At 23.6% G+C, this 17,546-nt stretch overlaps 3 protein-coding genes across 3 annotated transcripts; 2 read left to right on the top strand and 1 right to left on the bottom strand.

Moving 5' to 3' along the window:
• Positions 1–263: 263 nt before the first annotated feature.
• LOC122502156 (essential MCU regulator, mitochondrial) lies at positions 264–1,963 on the bottom strand. The gene is made up of 2 exons (XM_043612078.1): positions 1,275–1,963; positions 264–896 (listed from the first exon to the last, which is right to left on the bottom strand). Exon 1 carries the CDS (start codon positions 1,776–1,778, stop codon positions 1,503–1,505), a length of 276 nt encoding a protein of 91 aa, XP_043468013.1. The 5' UTR covers positions 1,779–1,963; the 3' UTR covers positions 264–896; positions 1,275–1,502.
• A 411-nt stretch (positions 1,964–2,374) lies between these two features.
• On the top strand, positions 2,375–11,901 carry LOC122502155 (cyclin-T1-2-like). The gene is made up of 8 exons (XM_043612076.1): positions 2,375–3,002; positions 3,427–3,637; positions 3,972–4,095; positions 4,695–4,740; positions 6,696–6,786; positions 6,868–7,197; positions 7,542–8,549; positions 11,128–11,901. Exons 1-8 carry the CDS (start codon positions 2,857–2,859, stop codon positions 11,188–11,190), a joined length of 2,019 nt encoding a protein of 672 aa, XP_043468011.1. The 5' UTR covers positions 2,375–2,856; the 3' UTR covers positions 11,191–11,901.
• A 231-nt stretch (positions 11,902–12,132) lies between these two features.
• On the top strand, positions 12,133–13,335 carry LOC122502154 (ankyrin-1-like). The gene is made up of 2 exons (XM_043612075.1): positions 12,133–12,566; positions 12,712–13,335. The coding sequence occupies exons 1-2, from the start codon at positions 12,262–12,264 to the stop codon at positions 13,247–13,249; spliced, it is 843 nt and encodes a 280-aa protein (XP_043468010.1). The 5' UTR covers positions 12,133–12,261; the 3' UTR covers positions 13,250–13,335.
• Positions 13,336–17,546: the final 4,211 nt, after the last annotated feature.

Below are 17,546 nucleotides of genomic sequence, written 5' to 3'. Positions count from 1 at the left end.
CCTGAAGGCGCATTTATAACCAAGAATTTTATTTAATTTTTAATAAATAATAAAAATTTTTGTAATTAAAAAAGTTCTTTTAATTATAGCTAATATTTTAATATTATAATTATATAATAATTCTCATTATATAAAATATTAACTGTAACTTTTTTTAAAGAAGAAATTTCTTCTTATTCAAAAAAATCGATTTTGAATTATTTTTGTAATTTTTTTTCAGTTTTTTTCATTAATTAAAAAAAAGGGATGAAATAATACAAAGATTTCGTTTTATATTTTTATTTATGTACAATAACAGTTTGACGAAAATACGCACATGATTATGATAAATATTTATATCACAAACATTAGATAATAAATCACAAGAAACATTTAACTAATCATTTTATCACACTCGAAAAAAGGAAACAAAATTGTTTTTTCACATTTTACGCACTAGCAACAATGACAAAAAACAATAATAAAAATTTACATGAAAAAAAGCAGTATAAAAGCATAAATAACGAAGCGTTTACGTTACATTGACTTAATTGACGATTTTTATACAAAAAGAAATGTGCATTTTGAAAACTAAAATAGAAATTAATTATTACCATATAATTATAATATTTTTTTATGAAGATCATTGAGAAAAAATTTATCTAATAAGAAAAAATTTTGCGCAAAAATTATATTTTTTCTTGATACTAATAAATTTTGTGATAAAATATAAAAAATTTTAAATTTTAATTTCTATTTAATTTGTGCTAAATTATTTGTATTCCTTTTTGGCATTTAGATTTTATATTTGTGCTAAATATTGCAAGTAGAATTTCCATTTTCCATTTTATATTTAAAATCAATATTCATTTTTCATAATCAGGAATATAGGATATTTTTCTTCCCATTTCGAGAATCTGAAAATTGTCAAAATTATTAAAATTAATTCAACATTTTATTTTTTTAAATTAATTTTAAAATAAATTTAATTTAAATTAATTTAAACTTAAAATTATAATCTTATGTTTTTAATTAATTTAATTAATAGTAATATAATATAATAATAATAATAATAATAATAATAATAAAATTAATTTTAAATTATTTCAAAATAGGAAATTTATCAGAAACGTCAAATTTTCTATTCATACTCGAAAATAGAAAATTCGAAATATTATCATATAATAAATTTTGGCTCACTTCTATTTTTACATTGAAATTTTCGTCACAAGTTGAAATTTTTCTAAATTTGTAAATATGCGAAAGAAAATATAAAACGTAAGTATATATCGTACCTCTTTTTGCAGACGTGGAATGAAGTTTTCTATTTTTTCTTTTACGTAGAATAATTTCTCCTTCATATTGTAATAATAAAACTTTTTTAAAGCGACTATTTTTTTCTATAATAATAATTTGCAGCAATTTCTCTATTTATTGATTGATTGTTTGGCGAAAATTCGATTTTAAAGAAAACAAAAAACACGCTGCAGTATATTCTTGTATGTGTCTAAAAATATGTAAGATCAATCGTCGTCGTCGTCATCGTCCGATGGAACAAATAGATCGTTTTCTTCCAGAAAATTGGCAATATTTTTACTAATAGCAGCACCGACAAATAAACCAAAAGCAATCCCACAAACAATGCCAACAAAACCAAAACGTGGACGTTTCGGTTCAGGAAGAATTGCCCCCGAAGGACTCGATGTTTCTCGATAAATTTTCACGAGATTCGGTTGTCGTCCATGTACTTTATGCAAGACATTTGTGTTTTGCACGAATTTTAATAGCAATGTTGTCATTTTTAAGTAGATTTTTAATTTAATTTAAATGTAATTAATTAAATACACTGTTTAATGTCAGCACAATGATAATAATGAAAAAACACAGTAGCAGACAGCCATTTTTTTCTCTCTTTAGTGCTTTCTTTTTACCCTTTTTACCGCACAACTCGCAGACTTTGCAGCTGCGCAATAACCTCAAAAACTTGGATATTTGTATTTATAATAATAAATAGTTTAGCCGGTCTCGCCGGTTTGGCAAGTCGTTTAGTTGCGTAATAATAATACTATTTAGATTATACTTTTTGCACTTAATTATAAAATGTATAAAATTAACTTCCGTATTTTTACTATTTTACCCATTTTACCACTTTTATTTTTAGCGCGCGTAAAATAATTCAAACAGAAAGGCAACATTTAAGGCTCATTTTCAAGAAACTTACGGTGCGGTACTGCGGTGGTAACGATTAGAGTGAGAGAGACACTCTCGGCCACCTGCGTCTCTCCCACTCACACTTCCTGCCTGCGCACGCATTGTTGGGGGTGTGGTCACACCCTTAGTCCCCCGGAAGTAAAATCCAAGCTCTTTCTTCCTTCTATTCTGCGCTTGACCGCGAAGGGGTAAACAGTCTTCGAAAATAACTTTTGAAAAAATTTTACCCAAAAATTACCTCGTTATTTTCGAAAAAATACATTTTTTCACAAATTAATGTTTTTTAGCTACCAAACCGTGTGTGTGTCTCCAGTAGTGCCACTCCGTGATCTCTGTGTAAAAAATTCCGTTTTTAACTTACCATCCCTGCTGTGCCGTTGAAAATTTAGTACTGAAGTGCCTAATTTTCTTAGTATTTAATTTATAAGTTAATTTTAAGTTTATTATTTATTTATTATACTGGAAAACGAGAAATTTCCAATTTATAGTGTAAAGTAGAAGAGTTTATATTTAGTGAAAATATTTACAAACATTACTGTGATTGTCGTATAATATTAATATACGTTTAAGTACGAGAACATAACAATTTTGTGATAATTGTTTTTTAAAACTGTACTTTTGTGCGGTGAAAGAGTACAAACTACAAAAGTTTTCAATATTTCAATAATGGATAAAAATTCTCGGTGGTTATTCACCAAGGATCAAATAATTAATTCACCTTCGAGGAAATACAACATTGATTACCAGAAGGAAATCAAGTATCGTCATTCCGTGTCGGGTTTTATTCAAGATCTTGGCCAGTCATTAAAACTGTATCCTTTTATAAGTTATGTTTATTTTTCTATGAGATGGTAAGCATTTTCTTGAATTATGACTTATTTTTTTTCAATCCTATACATATTTTCTTTCAAATATATAGAATGTATATTTTTTATTTTTGAAACAATTTTTTCTTGTTGAAGAAGAGGTTAGGATTTCGTGAAATTTCCATTCTTTGTTCTCTTCGTTCTCTAATTTAACATATTTTCAAATTAAATTTTCAGTTGTGGTTCAGAGAAAATGTACAGAATTTCTCTATTTTCTAAAAGTTTCTTTTGATTGATTATAAAATTTATTTTTAAATAGAAAGTTTAGTTTTTTTTAAACAAAGTTAGTTTTTGTCGTTTTTGGCGAATTTTGATCATTTTTCTATAAAGATTTGGATAAATTCCTTAACTGTTTATTATTTATTATTAGTACACAATTATGTATAAATACAGCCATTGTGTATATGCATCGATTCTACATGTTTCATTCGATGACAAAATTTGATAAATACAAAATTGGAATGGCGTGTTTATATTTATCGGCAAAAACGGAAGAAACGCCACAAAGAATAGACACTGTGATTAATAAAGCTTACAAATTTCTTTACAAAAAAGAAGGACCTCCTACACCATCACCTGAAGTATGTTAATAAAATTTTACAAATTATTTATCGAGACGTGTTCATTAATAAATTAAAATTGTTTATGAAAATTAACGACAATATTTTATTTATATTTCATAATAATCATATTTATTTTATTTCTATAATGTTGTATTATATTTTTAGTTCTTAAATTATATTTTTTTTATATTAAATTGTATATTATATTGTTTTATATTTTGCAAATAAATATTATTTACTTCGGTTTTATTAACTTGAATTTATTTATTATTATTATTATTATCGAATTTATTGAATAAAAATATTTTAAAAAATATTCTTTTATGCTAAGCAATGATTTGAAAATTTTTAGCGGTACAGCAAAATGTATGAGGAACTTCTGTCCCATGAAAATATTCTTCTAATGACTTTGGGTTTTGATGTTCGAATTAATCATCCTCATTTGATAATGATCAAAGCTTGTGAACTTATAAAAGGTGAGCTCGCAATAATTATGAATCTATTACATTTCTTTGTAGTAATAAATTATAAATAATTTCTTTACTGGTTTTATTCGAATTTTTATTTATAATTTTTTTATTTCATCTTTTTTATTCTCTTAGAATTTTTTTTTAAAATAAAATTAAATAGAATAGAAGATGATCTGTAAAAGGGTTAAAAAACAGTAGAAGAAAAATTGTTAAATTAATTTTTTTTCTTTGTTTATAAAATCAAAGAAGAATGAAACCATGAATTTTGATTCCGTTTTTCTTGTCTGATTCGGAAATAGAAAAAAAATTGCATTCTTGGTTTAATTTTTCTTATACTATTTTAGAATAAATTAAAAACCTTTTTTAAAAGTAATTTTAAATTTATTTTTAAAAATGTTTAAAACAAAAATGAATAAAATTACAGAAAAATTTTTTCCCTTTTTGTATAGAAAAGGAATTTGAGCTAAATTTCAATTTTCAAAAATTATTGTATCAGAATTTCTTTCGTTTAAAAATAAAATATTTTTTCGCAATAATTAATGACAATTAGAAAACATTTTTTGTTTTAATGAAAAAAGAATGTTATCAATTGTTTTTTCTTTCAGCCAACAAGGAGTTGAAAGTAACTTCTTATTTCCTGGCATCCAACAGGTTGTTATGATTTTTTAATTCAGAACTACTTAATAATAATTAGAATTGATAATTATTTATAGAAGAAAAGAAACTTCATTAAAAAAAAACAAATTGGCAATTAAGTTGAGGGATGCAAATTGCAATTTTTCATTTACATCTCTTTTTCTTTAGCCAACAAATAATGTCAACTGGCTCAGAGCGTTGAATGCTGTTAAATAATATGGTAGTTAACGTTTCAAATTTATAATAATTCTGTGTGTACTTGCAAATTAGATTGCTTTTCAATTTTATTTTAATATTAATCAATATTATAATAGTCTAATAATTCTATTTCAAAAACACTGCAAAATCTATTTACTGGATATTTTTTATTAAATCTATTATTGGAGAAAATACTAATTTTTTAATTTCCAAAATGTATTTTTAAATAAATCGAATACAGCAATTTTTAATAATTGTTAAGTTTATATTTAAATTAGTGGAATTTAATTATAATGTGAAATCAATTATTCAGGAATTAAAAAGTCATTAAACTTAATGGGGAAACAAATTTAAGTACCTGTGGGTCTTGTTAATGAGTCTGCTTCTAATTGCAGGTATTTAGTTGACTTTAAAAGTCTGCCACTGGGGGAAATTTTAATTGTAGTATTTCAAAGACATTTCTTTCTATTATCTTGCGATTCATTTCTTTTCTTTAAATTTTTCCCGGTTTTCCCCTTTTCTGTCTGGACTTCGAGTATTTCGACTAAACGAACATTTTATTAAAATATTTTATTATTTATATATATTTAACTATATTTAAATATTCCTATCGAATGTACAGGCTTCGTACTCGATAAATAATTTTAAAAAAGTTGCTTAAAGACAGAATACTATTTATGAAAATAATTAAATTATTATAAAGAATTTCATTAAAATTTTTTAAATCCTGCGATGATTTTTAATATTTATAAAAATAATTGAATTCTTGCAACGATTATTATTAAAATTTTAAAAAATAATTGAATTCTTTAAAATTTTTCGAAAATAAATTCTTCTCAGAAATTTATTACAATTTTTTTTTAAATAATTTTAATTCAATCAGAAAATTTTATTTTAATATTGAAAATAATTGAATTCTTTCAAAAAATGTCTCTAATTTTTGTAACAATACATATTATCAATTTTGTTAACAATTGTAATTAATAATTTTACTATTAAATTTTAATAAAAATAATAATAATTGTTGAATTGTTTTGGAGAATTTATGAAAATTATAGAAAATAATTGAAATTTTATTAAAATTGTATTGAAAATACTTAAATTTCTGCAAAGTATTTACTATTTTTAAAAATAATCGAATTCTTGCCAACAATTTTACAATTTATAAAAATAATAGAAATCTTGAGAAGAATTCTTTATTTATAAAAATAATTGAATTGTTTCGAAGATTTTATTAAAAATTTAGAAAATAATTGAATTTTTTCGTGAAATTTTATTAAAAATTCAATTGGAAATATTTGAATTTTTGAAAAATATTTTATTATTTTTAAAAATAATTGAATTCCTGTACAAATTTTTTTATTTATGAAAATAATTGAATGTTTGCGAAGAATTTTATAAACATTTTTTTTAAATTATTCAATTCTTTTGGGAAATTTTTTATTAAAATAGTAGATTAGATTATTAAATCACTGAATTACGAAAAATTTGTGAAAATAATTAAATTGTTTTAAAGAATTTTATTAACATTTTTTGAATTTTTTCCAATAACTTGTATTTTTTTTGCAGTAGAATTATTCGACTATGTTTATTGCACTATGAAATTATTCTTTATTTTTTCTAATTTCTATTTTCCTTTTTTCTAATTTAAGTTTTGCTAGTGTGAAATTTGTAATGCTTTTTTTAGTTTTATGTGTGTAATATTTAATTATTTAATATTTCGAAATTTGTCCTTTAATTTATTGTTTAATATTTTATTTCTTTTTTTATAGCTTGCATTTGACAACAATGTGTCTTGAGTATAGACCTTCAATTGTCGCCTGCCTATGCATTTATTTTGCATCAAAATGGTCTTGTTACGAGGTAAATATAAAATGATAGAAAAAATTTTGTTAAAATTTATTTTTTTCAAAAAATATCATTTTAAATTGAATTGTGACACAGATTCCATTGAGTGCATTGGGAAAGCCATGGTTCTCTTACGTTGATCCTGATGTGACTTTGGAATTTTTGGACAGTTTGACAAAAGATTTCCTTCGTGTTTTCGAGCAATGTCACACGAAACTCAAGAGGACTATTCAAACACTTTCGGGCATCAAACCACGAGTCAATTATAATCCAAAACTACTGAATAATCCCAATCATTTGAAACAATTGAAGGAGGAAGCCGAATTAAAGGAAAAAAATGAACGGGAAAAAGAACGACAATCACTTGCATTGTGTTTGTCGAAACCACATTCGATCCTGAGTCCTGAAAGTTTGTTCAGCAAGGAAGTGAGTAAATTTTACGTTAATTTTTATTAATTTTTATTAATTCCAACAAATTAATTTAGAATTAATTTTTCTTAAAAAGTTTAATGGAATTTTTTTTAATTATTTGAAGTTTTTAATTTCTAATTTATTTAATTGAAGAATTTTAAAATAATCGAAATTTTAGGTAAAATTGAATTTTAAACAAATGGATTTAAAAATTCTCAAAGAAGAACTTTTTCAAAAATTATTTTTAAAAAATTGATTTAAAGAAGAATTTTAGTTTAAAATTCTAGAAATGAAGAATTGAATTGAAATGAATCCTGTATATAAATGTATTTTTTTCAATACCTCTTTTATTTTTTTAGGAACTTGCCAATTTACAGGAACCAATTAGATTGGAGGAGAAACAATTGTTGGAAATTGAACCAATTAAGCATAATGATAATGAGCAATTATCATTCGAACATTTGGAGAATGAGAGACAAAAACGAAAACTTCCTTCAGAGGAGAATTATCCAGAGAAACGTTTTTGCATTTCCAGTCAAACGGAGCAAGCACTGAAAATGAGAATTAACATTTCAACGATTTTAAAATCGTCATTAAATCAAGAAACCTTGAACTGTACTGATACGACAGTACCAGCGAATGTTTCAACTACTGAATTTGTTTCAAATCCACCTGAAATAAAAGTAGAGAGTGAAATAAAACAAGAATCAATTATAGATAATCAATCAGATCTGAATTCAATTCAACAATCAAATGAACTTCAATTGTCGAATAATCAAACCATCAAGGAGGAAATATCTCCAAACTACGAAAATACTGTAAAGAATCTAGTCCCATTAAATAGTAATCAAATAACAACAACCGAGACTTTAGTCACTACAACCGTGGATTCAGAAAAGGAAAGTGATAGCTACATAAATGTGACCGATATTACCGATACGATAGTCGATACTCCAATTACCGTGAGCAAATACGATGACAATAATAATGAGGAATATGAAAAGAAGCAAAAGAGTAAAAAATCAAAGAAGGAGAAAACTGAACGAAAGAAGAAAAAGGAAAAGAGACAAAAGAAAGAGCAAAAGAAAGAGGAAAATTGTGATACAAAAATTAATAATAATAATAACAATAATTTAAGTGCAAATCGACCAATGACACCAATTATAATTAGTATACCAAAAGAAAAATTGAATTTAAGTGATAATTTAATATTCTCAGGAAATAAGTTTAAATCGTCACGGGAAAATAGTTTAAAGATTAAAATTCCCAAGAAGCTGATCCTTGACACAAAATTGGATTCACCTTCAACCAGTGAAACTGTTCAGGCGTCACTTAGTTTGCAAATTAGTCGCGATATTCATGACAGGGTAAGAGTTACATAATAATGCTACAATTTCGAATATTTCATTTTTTTATGAATATTTTAAAAATTGATTTTTCAAAAATGTAAATTTTATATCATCTTTTTATTTCATTTCACAATTAAAAATTATTTTCCTTTAAAAATAAAAAAAGTCCAGGCCTCGGATTTTTTTTTCAAATATTGCAACAAAATAGCAAATTTTTTTAAATTATAAAGTGCAACTTATTTTGAATTGTGAAAAAAATAGACAAATCTTTCATAAAATTATTTTTGAAATTTTTCTAATTAAATTGTCGAAATGTACAATGAAAAAAGATTTTGAATAATTGAAATTTTGTAAAATTGAAATTTTGTAAAATTGAATTGAAAATAATAGATTTTTGTTTCAAGTATTTTATAACAATTTTTGAAAATCAACTTTTGAAGTATTTTAATTGTAAATTTTGAAAATAATTGAATTCTCAAGAATTTTAATGCAAAATCTTGAAGTGTAAATTTAAAAATGAAAATTAATTAAGCTTAGCTTCTAAAAATTGTTCTGAAAATATTTATGAAAACAGTATTTCTTAGAATTTTTTTCATTATAATTTTTTAAAATTCAATTATTTTCAATATTATGTTTAAATAACTTTTTTATAAGATAATAATTAAAAAATTGTTCAATAATTGAAATTTTGTAAACTTTAATTGAAAATAATTGATTTTTGTTTCAAGTATTTTACAACAATTTTTGAAAATCAACTTTTGAAGAATTTGAATTGTAAATTTTGAAAATAATTGAATTCTCAAAAATTTTAAAGAAAAATTTTCAAGTGTAAATTTTAAAATGAAAATTAATTAAACTTAGCTTCCAAAAATTATTTTAAAAATATTTTTGAAAAAAGTACTTCTTAGAATTTTTTTCATTCCAATTTTTTAAAATTCAATTATTATTTTCAATATTTTTAATTAGAAATTTCCAAAAATTCAAACATATGCAAAAAAATAACATTACAATTTTTTAGAATTATTTTTAAAAATTTTGAAAAAAATCATGAAAAAATTTTTTTATTAAAATTCATCAAAAAATTAATTTTGTTTTAAATTACATATACAAAAATTCTTTTAAGGAATTTCATTTATCTTCGAAGAATTACATTCAAATATTTTTCTAAAACTATTTCTTAAGAATTTTTTAATCATAATTTTTTAAGATTCAATTATCTTCGAAAAAAGAAAATTAAAATTTTCAAAAATTCTCTTTTTTAGACATATTAAAATTTTGGAATATAAATTTTAAAATTAAAATTTTATTCATATTTATAATTGAAATTCTTCAAAAATTTCAATTATTTTTAAAAGATTTTACCAAATTTCAATTATTTTAAAAAAATTTTACCAAATTTCAATTATTTTTAAAAAATTTATCAAATTTCAATTGTTTGGAATTTTTTTCAATTGTAAATAATTGAAAAACTATTATCTTTCAAAAATAATTTTAAAGTATATAAAGAAAATTTATTTTTCTTTTTGGAAGATGATGAAAAATTAAAAAAAAGAATTGTTTTGCTTTCTTAACTTATTTTAGCTTTTAATTTTCTTTATAAATATTATAATTAAAAGGAAAATTATTTCTCTAAAAAAATGAAATGATTTTAAAATAGATACTTAAAAAAAATTAATTTTAAGAATTTCTTTATTATAATTTTTTGAAAAATTATAAGTTTAAAGAAAACATGGACAGTTACAATTGTTATGAAAAGTATTTTTTTATTTAAATAATTGAATTTTCGGAGAACTTTCGCAATGTTATTAAAAAAATAATTGATTTAAAAATGAAGTTTTTAGTTATCAAATTGTAGAAAATAATTGAATTTTAGAAGTAATTTTTTAGAAATTTTTAAATTTCAGAAGGTTTAACATTGAATTTTTAAAAATTATATTTCCCGTGAAAAACAAAAATAAGAAGTATTTTAATATTTGTTCAAGAAAATTATTCAAGTTTTAAATAATTGAATTTAAATTACGTTGGTGAAGTTCACAACGTTTATAATCAACGACTTCATAAGAAAAATATTTTTTTAAGCAAATTTTTATTAATTTTTGTATAGTTTTTTGAATAATGATTTACAAAAGAAATATTTGTGAACAAAAAATTTTATTCTTTTCCGTAGGAAAATAATTTTTTTTTTTCAATCGTTGATCATAAACGTTGTGAACTTCACCGACGTTTTAAATTTATTTATATTTTCACTGAAAAGTCAGGGAAATACAATAAAATTTTTGTGTCAACACAATAAATAAACGACTTTTTCGACTTCTTTTTTTTCTATTTTTAATCAACTGAAGCTACATTTTTTTGCGCCTTAAAGTCGATTCGAGACCTAATCATTTTTTTTAATCTTTTAATTTAATTTCACAATTAAAAATTATATTTTAAATATTTAAAAATTCATAATTAAAAATAATAGAATAAAAATCAGTCTTTACTTAAATAAAATTATTCAAAAAAAAGCTTTTTACTTTAATTTCAAAATTAGTAGTAGAAAAAAATTCTATAACTGAAAAAATAATAATTCTAAACAGTATTAATTTAATTACAGAACACTAATGAAATTACTTGGATGACTCAGCCCCGTATGCAGACAGTTTCTAATGGCTATTAAGAAGAAAAGAATTATTATCTCTACAAGAAAGACGGAAGATAGAAGTAATTTTTCTAATTAAGCATAAAAAAACCGAAAATGATTAAGTTTATTCGCAATTTCGAAATAATTGAGAAAAGAAAAAGTATTTATTTGTTTATTTTTTGTTAAGATAAATTCACCAATTTGCAACACACACAATTATCGACAAATCTTCTGACAAAATTAAATGCATATTTTTTTTTTACTTATAAACAATAATGTTATTTTGAAAAAAAAATGTTTAAATTAAATTGCTTTATGTAGTAAAATTACATTTCTGTCGATAGTTGAGCATTAGGAGGTGACTGTCACTAAATTGCATTTATCTTGGAGATTAGTATTTTATTTTCGCAATAAAGAATAGAATGTAGAATATTTACTATAATTAAGGGAAAAACTATGAAATTTAAGAATTGAAAAACTTTTCAAGCGTCCATTCTTTTTTTTTCTTTAAAAAAATGGATATATCTTTATTTTTGATAAGATTTTCAAATTATTTTATGTTTGTACATATATTATTTTTTTTATACGATAGGAAGCGATTCAGTATTAAAAAAAAATTGTTATTTCTTTTATAGAAAGCATCTACGAATTATGAATAGGGGAAATGCAATTTAAGCCATACTTGTGCCATATTTTGTAAAATAATTTTCAATATCTTTTTTTTATAAATAAATATTTCTTTGTAAATTTTGTAGAATTTTATTTCTATGTGAACCTGTTTTCAGTTTTAAATTAAATTAATTATTAATTAGAATTATTGATAAAAGAAGGAAAATTAAACTAAACGTGTTTTTCATTAATTGGAACTTTTGAAAATTTACAATCGATTTTATCTACTTGTAATTTTACAAGTAAGTTATTTTTGTCTTACATTAATTAAATATTTTTCTTAAAGAAAATACAATTCTCTCAATGTCATGTTATTAAAATTTTCAGTATTTATAAAGTCGTCGCAATGTCATCAAATCAAAATTAACCCAGGTTGATTTTCATCATTTTTGAAGCAAACTTATTTTTCGAAAATTCGTCAAGTTTTATTTTACAGACATGGAGAAGAATATTTTCAAAACTCCTTTGTTTAATGCTGCGAAAAAAGGAATTCTCGAGGAAGTGAAATTTATTTGTGAAACTAATATTGAAGAAGAGGAGAGAGTGAGTGAATATTATCCATCTCTTTATATCGCGTCTTATCAAGGAAACGAAGAAATTGTCGAATATTTACTTTATATGGGAGCGGATCCAAATTATTCGTTCAAAAATTATTTACCACCTCTGCATGCCGCTGCTCAAAAGGGACGACTTTCGATAGTAAAATTATTATTGGATTACGGAGCTGAAATTAATCCGAAACCGTGAGTAGAAAATTAAATTTACACAAACAAATATAATAAATTTTTATATTAAATTTTTTTTATTAATAATAATTTTTTTTTAGTATTAGTTAATACTAAAAAATAAATTAATCAAAAAATTAAAATTTAATTTTTATTTTGACAGAGAGGAAGGATTTTTTTCATCTCCACTTCTCACGGCTTCTCGCGGTGGACATGAATTTATGGTGAAATTTCTTCTGGATCATGGAGCAAATATTGAGGCAAAATTAAATCCAATTTGTGTGCGAGTTTCAAGTGTAATTGAACGACTGTTTGCTTATGGTGATTACAGTGAATCGGAGATTAATTCAAAAAGTGAAAAAATTGGTTACACTTCGTTGCATTTGTCGGCTGATAATGGAGAAAGACGAGTTGTTCGTATTTTAATTAAATATGGGGCGAATGTTAATTCAAAATCAAATTTAAATATCTCGCCACTATTTGTCGCTATTATCAAAAATTTTGAATCAATTATTCAGTTATTGAAAAAAGGAGGCGCGAATTTAAATGACACTGTCAATGGAGTGAGTCTCTGTCAATATTTAATTTTGCGTGATCGTAAGAAAAATGATTCAAACAAGCAAAAATCTTGTCAAGATCCAAATAGCGAGGAAGAAAAATCTGAAGAAGAAGAAGAAGAATATTCATCGGATGAAAAGTAAAAAATAGATTTCAATGACTTTTATTACTTTTTAAAATTATTTTTAGTATTTTTATTATTTTATTATTTATTTTGTGAGTCGACTTGTGACCGAATTCTTTCGACGATCGTAAAGAATTATTTACTTTTATCAAATAATTCTCGAACTACCATTTAATTGTAAATTGTATTTTTAAAAAATATTTAATTTTGTCTATTGAATATATAATATTTATATTGTAAAAGAAGAATTAACACACGTGATGTAAGTCGAAGGATTTATCAAGATTTTATAATTGTACAGACAATGAATAATATTATTTTACAACTTGTTTATCAATTTTTATTTTCGTTGTTCTCGAAAGAGCACTTACGCATTTCGCTAATTACAAAATTCCCATTAAATATCAGATAAGAAATTTAATTCAAATTTGAATTAAATTATAAGCTAAGAATATGAAAATTTTCAGAAATACTGGAATTAAATATTCAAAAGGATAAAAAATATATTTTTGTTTATATTTTCAATTTAAAGAGATAAAAATTTCTTTATTGTTGACAATTCGTAGTAATCAACTTTATTAATTTTTCACACAAAATCAGAATAAATATGATTAAAAAGTAAATAAAATTAATAATTTTCAAATTCGAAAAAATTGGAAAATTAAAATCTAATTTTAGGAAAAATAAATTTTTTTAATAAATAACAAGTGCCTAAAAATTGTTGTTTAGAAAAAAATTCGAAAGAATGTAAATTATTTACTGATTTTTTATGCAAAATCACGGAAGTTATATAATATACAACAATTCGTGATTTGCTTATATAATTAGAATAGAATCCAGTCTCATTTCAATAAGGAAGAACTTTGAAGATGAGAAGCAGGCATCGCACTCATCTACTAAAAACTACTATTTGGATACTTTTTTTTATTTTTTACACTAAAAGCCACTTTTTTCCATGTTTGAGAATTTACATTACTTTAAATTTGTTAACAGTTGAAATAAAAAAATTATTTTCACAAATTTTAATAAAGTTGTTGGAAAAAATTCAAAAAATTTTAATAAAATTCTTTAAAACGATTCAATTGTTTTCACAAATTTTTCGTAATTCAATGATTTTTAATATCTACTATTTTAATAAAAAATTTCCCAAAAGAATTGAATAATTTAAAAAAAAAGTTTTTAAAAATCTTCGCAAACATTCAATTATTTTCATAAATAATAAAACTCATCCCAGGATTTTAATTATTTTTAATATAATTGTAAATTATTTCCGCTAAAAACGCAATTATTCTTAAAAATTTGAATAAAATTCTTCGCAAAAATTGCAATTATTTAAAAATTTGTTAATAAAATTCCATTACTAGAATTCAATTTTAAGAAACATTCAATTGTTCAATAAATTATTTATTTTTGTTTTTAAATAATTGAATTCCAGTAAAATTTTCTAAGAAAAATTGATTTATATGAATTTTAGTCAAAAACACTAAAATAATTGAATTTTGGAGAAAAGTTACAAATGATTGCATAAATTTAATTATTTTCAAAAATAATAATATCCTTTGCTAAAATTAAATTCTGTTCAAAAATTTCAAATAATTTTAGTCAAAATTTCAATTATTTTTATAAATAATAAAATTCTTTTCTAAAATTCAATTATTTTAAAAAAATTTAATTGATTTTATTTATTTTTAATATAATTTTCATGCTATTCTTCGTAAAAATTCAATTATTTTAAAAAAATGTTGATAAAGTTCTTTATAAGAATTGAAATTTAAAAAATATTCAATTATTCAATAAATAATTTATTTTTGTATTTAAATAATTGAATTCTCCTAGAACTTTCTAATAAGAATTGATTTAGAATTGAATAAAATAAAATGATTAAAGTTTTGAATAGTTTTATTTATAAATTTCAAGAAAAAAATGATTGAATTTTAAAAGAATTACTTTTGTAATTTTTTAGAAATAGTTAAATTTCAAAAATGCGTTACATTGAAATCATTTGAAATATTTTAATTCCTGTAGACAAAATAAATAGTTATTTAAATATTTATTTAGAAAAATTATTCTCTTTTGAATATAATTGAGAAATTATAAAAAATTGAGTCAAGTTTAATTTTTCGATACTTGGTATGTACTATACATACCAAGTACGAAGCCTGGCGAATATATTTCTGGAAGAATTTCTCTTTATTTTTAATTTCGCTCTATTAATACCTAAATATAGTGAAAAAATTCTAAATTTGTTTGTAGAATTTTTTTTGATAAGATAATTTTTCAAAAATTGAAATTGTTTTGAAAAAAATAGGAAAGCGGAACTTGAGATTTAATCACAATTTTATATGATCAAGATAATGATTGACATTCATGCCAATGTTTGTCAAAACTGATAAATTCTCGAAAGACAAAACTTTCACATGTATAACAAATAAATAATATTAACACACCTCAGGGGGTTCCCGATAAAAAAAATGTCTTTTTAAATCTTGACATTTAAAAAAGCATGACACAATGAAAAGATAAATTTAGGGACTTTACTCTCACAAAATTTGTATATATACCGTTAATAGCAAAATAATCTTTCGCCAATTGAAAGTTTATTAAAGTCTCTCAGTGTTGATTCCTTAGAGATAAGAAGACATTGACTCAAGGTTTAGTGACTTTTAGAAGATGATTTTAATTTTCAACGACTCAAAAAAAGAGAAAAATTAAAAAAAAGATCAAAAAAAAAAAAAATCCCACCAAAACGTGACTAGAAAAGAAAATATCGTGTCTCTAGTGCAACGAATAATTTTATTTCTGACAAAGAATTTTAATGTGAAGTGTTATTAGCATACTTGCAGATAGTAATAGTGTATAATTAAATATAGAATTGTATAAATAGATATAATAGTGAATTTTAATTCTCCTTATGGCAAAATAATGTTTGCAATCGAAAAGAGAAAAAAAAACAGCTCACTTTTTTTTTCTCTTCCTCCCTCTCTTATAATTATTGAATCTCAAACGAAATAAGACTAGGATTTCCCAATCCGGAATTCATATACGTCAAAGAAAATGATTAGCTCTCGATTTATCCTCATTTAGCAGCAAAAATAAAGAATCACAAATATGTTCGATTCTACGTAAAAGAATAATAATTCTAAACAATCAATTCAATTGTTTTTATTTGTTGATGATGATGATGACAATTAAAAAAGAAAATATTTCCTTTCTGTTGCCCAAAGTCGACTTTACAAAGTTCTTTTAAATTCTGGGAAAATTAATTTTTTGTATTCAAAAAATTTGAAATTCGTTTTTGGATTTTCGACTCGAATGATAGAGGATTGAAAAAGGGGATCGAGAATTTTTTTTTGATTTTCGACTCGAATGATAGAGAATCGAAAAAAGAGGAAAGAGAATTGAAAAAAAATTAAAAGAAGAGAATTGAAAAAAGAGAAATAAAAATAAAAATTTCGAAGAGTTTGGAAACTGATTTCGAAAAATATCCATTTTTTATTCTCGTCGACACTTTTTATTGATCACCAAGAAGAACTCGTTGTCGACTAGTTAAGTGGCACTATTATTCACAGAGCGTGGAATCGACGTATCTACGTAGAGACGCGATTTGCGTAGTTTCGTAGGTCAGTGTCAGCAGGTAAAAATCTCTCTCCGACGATGGAAGGAAACACAGTTTACCGCACTCGCGACAAGAGGAAATGGAACTGACGTCAAACAGGAGTGCTCCTGGCGTCGTTGATGTACAAGAAGAAGGCGTGCATGCGAGAAAAGCGAGGGGATTGGCTCTTTCGAAACTGGCACGAGCCACCTGTTCCACCAAGTGGGGCATCCCTCTTCTTGGGCTCACCAAAGGATAAAAAATACTCCGGAGGATCGCAGGATGCCCAGTTTGCACTTGACAATTTTCAACGATAGTCGAATTTCAAATCGAGTGCTTTGAAAATAAACCAAAGAGATTAATCAATAAAAATCAATCAAAATTGACAATTAATAAAAATTGCCAATTGATAAAAATCGACAATGAATCAAATAATATCTCTCACAATATTCCTTTTAATTTGGATATGGACCACTGGGGTCCAGACTCAAGATAATCAAGAGATTCTCGAAACTCATCCTCGGAAGAATCTTGGTCTAGCAGCAAAATACCATCCTCATCATCATCACCATCATCATAATCATAAAAACGAATTAAAAGACCTCGAGCAGAATCCATCGAAACTCGAACCGAGGGATTTTGCGAGTTTCCGTGAACGTCGGAAACGACACAACACACGGCACAGTAAGGGTGTCGAGTACAAGCAAATGACATCGGACGA

Source organism: Leptopilina heterotoma, unplaced genomic scaffold (genome assembly GCF_015476425.1).
Source record: "Leptopilina heterotoma isolate Lh14 unplaced genomic scaffold, ASM1547642v1 Lhet_220, whole genome shotgun sequence".
Classification (NCBI taxonomy): domain Eukaryota; kingdom Metazoa; phylum Arthropoda; class Insecta; order Hymenoptera; family Figitidae; genus Leptopilina; species Leptopilina heterotoma.
This window is presented reverse-complemented; position numbering and strand designations above follow the sequence as displayed.

Excerpts from the sequence above, each read along its gene's own strand:
- LOC122502156 (XM_043612078.1), bottom strand. The coding sequence starts at position 1,778 with ATGACAACATTGCTATTAAAATTCGTGCAAAACACAAATGTCTTGCAT.
- LOC122502155 (XM_043612076.1), top strand. The coding sequence starts at position 2,857 with ATGGATAAAAATTCTCGGTGGTTATTCACCAAGGATCAAATAATTAAT. Across the intron at positions 4,096-4,694 it reads AGCTTGTGAACTTATAAAAG|CCAACAAGGAGTTGAAAGTA; the intron begins GTGAGCTCGCAA and ends TTTTTCTTTCAG. Across the intron at positions 7,198-7,541 it reads AAAGTTTGTTCAGCAAGGAA|GAACTTGCCAATTTACAGGA; the intron begins GTGAGTAAATTT and ends TTATTTTTTTAG.
- LOC122502154 (XM_043612075.1), top strand. The coding sequence starts at position 12,262 with ATGGAGAAGAATATTTTCAAAACTCCTTTGTTTAATGCTGCGAAAAAA. Across the intron at positions 12,567-12,711 it reads GCTGAAATTAATCCGAAACC|AGAGGAAGGATTTTTTTCAT; the intron begins GTGAGTAGAAAA and ends TTATTTTGACAG.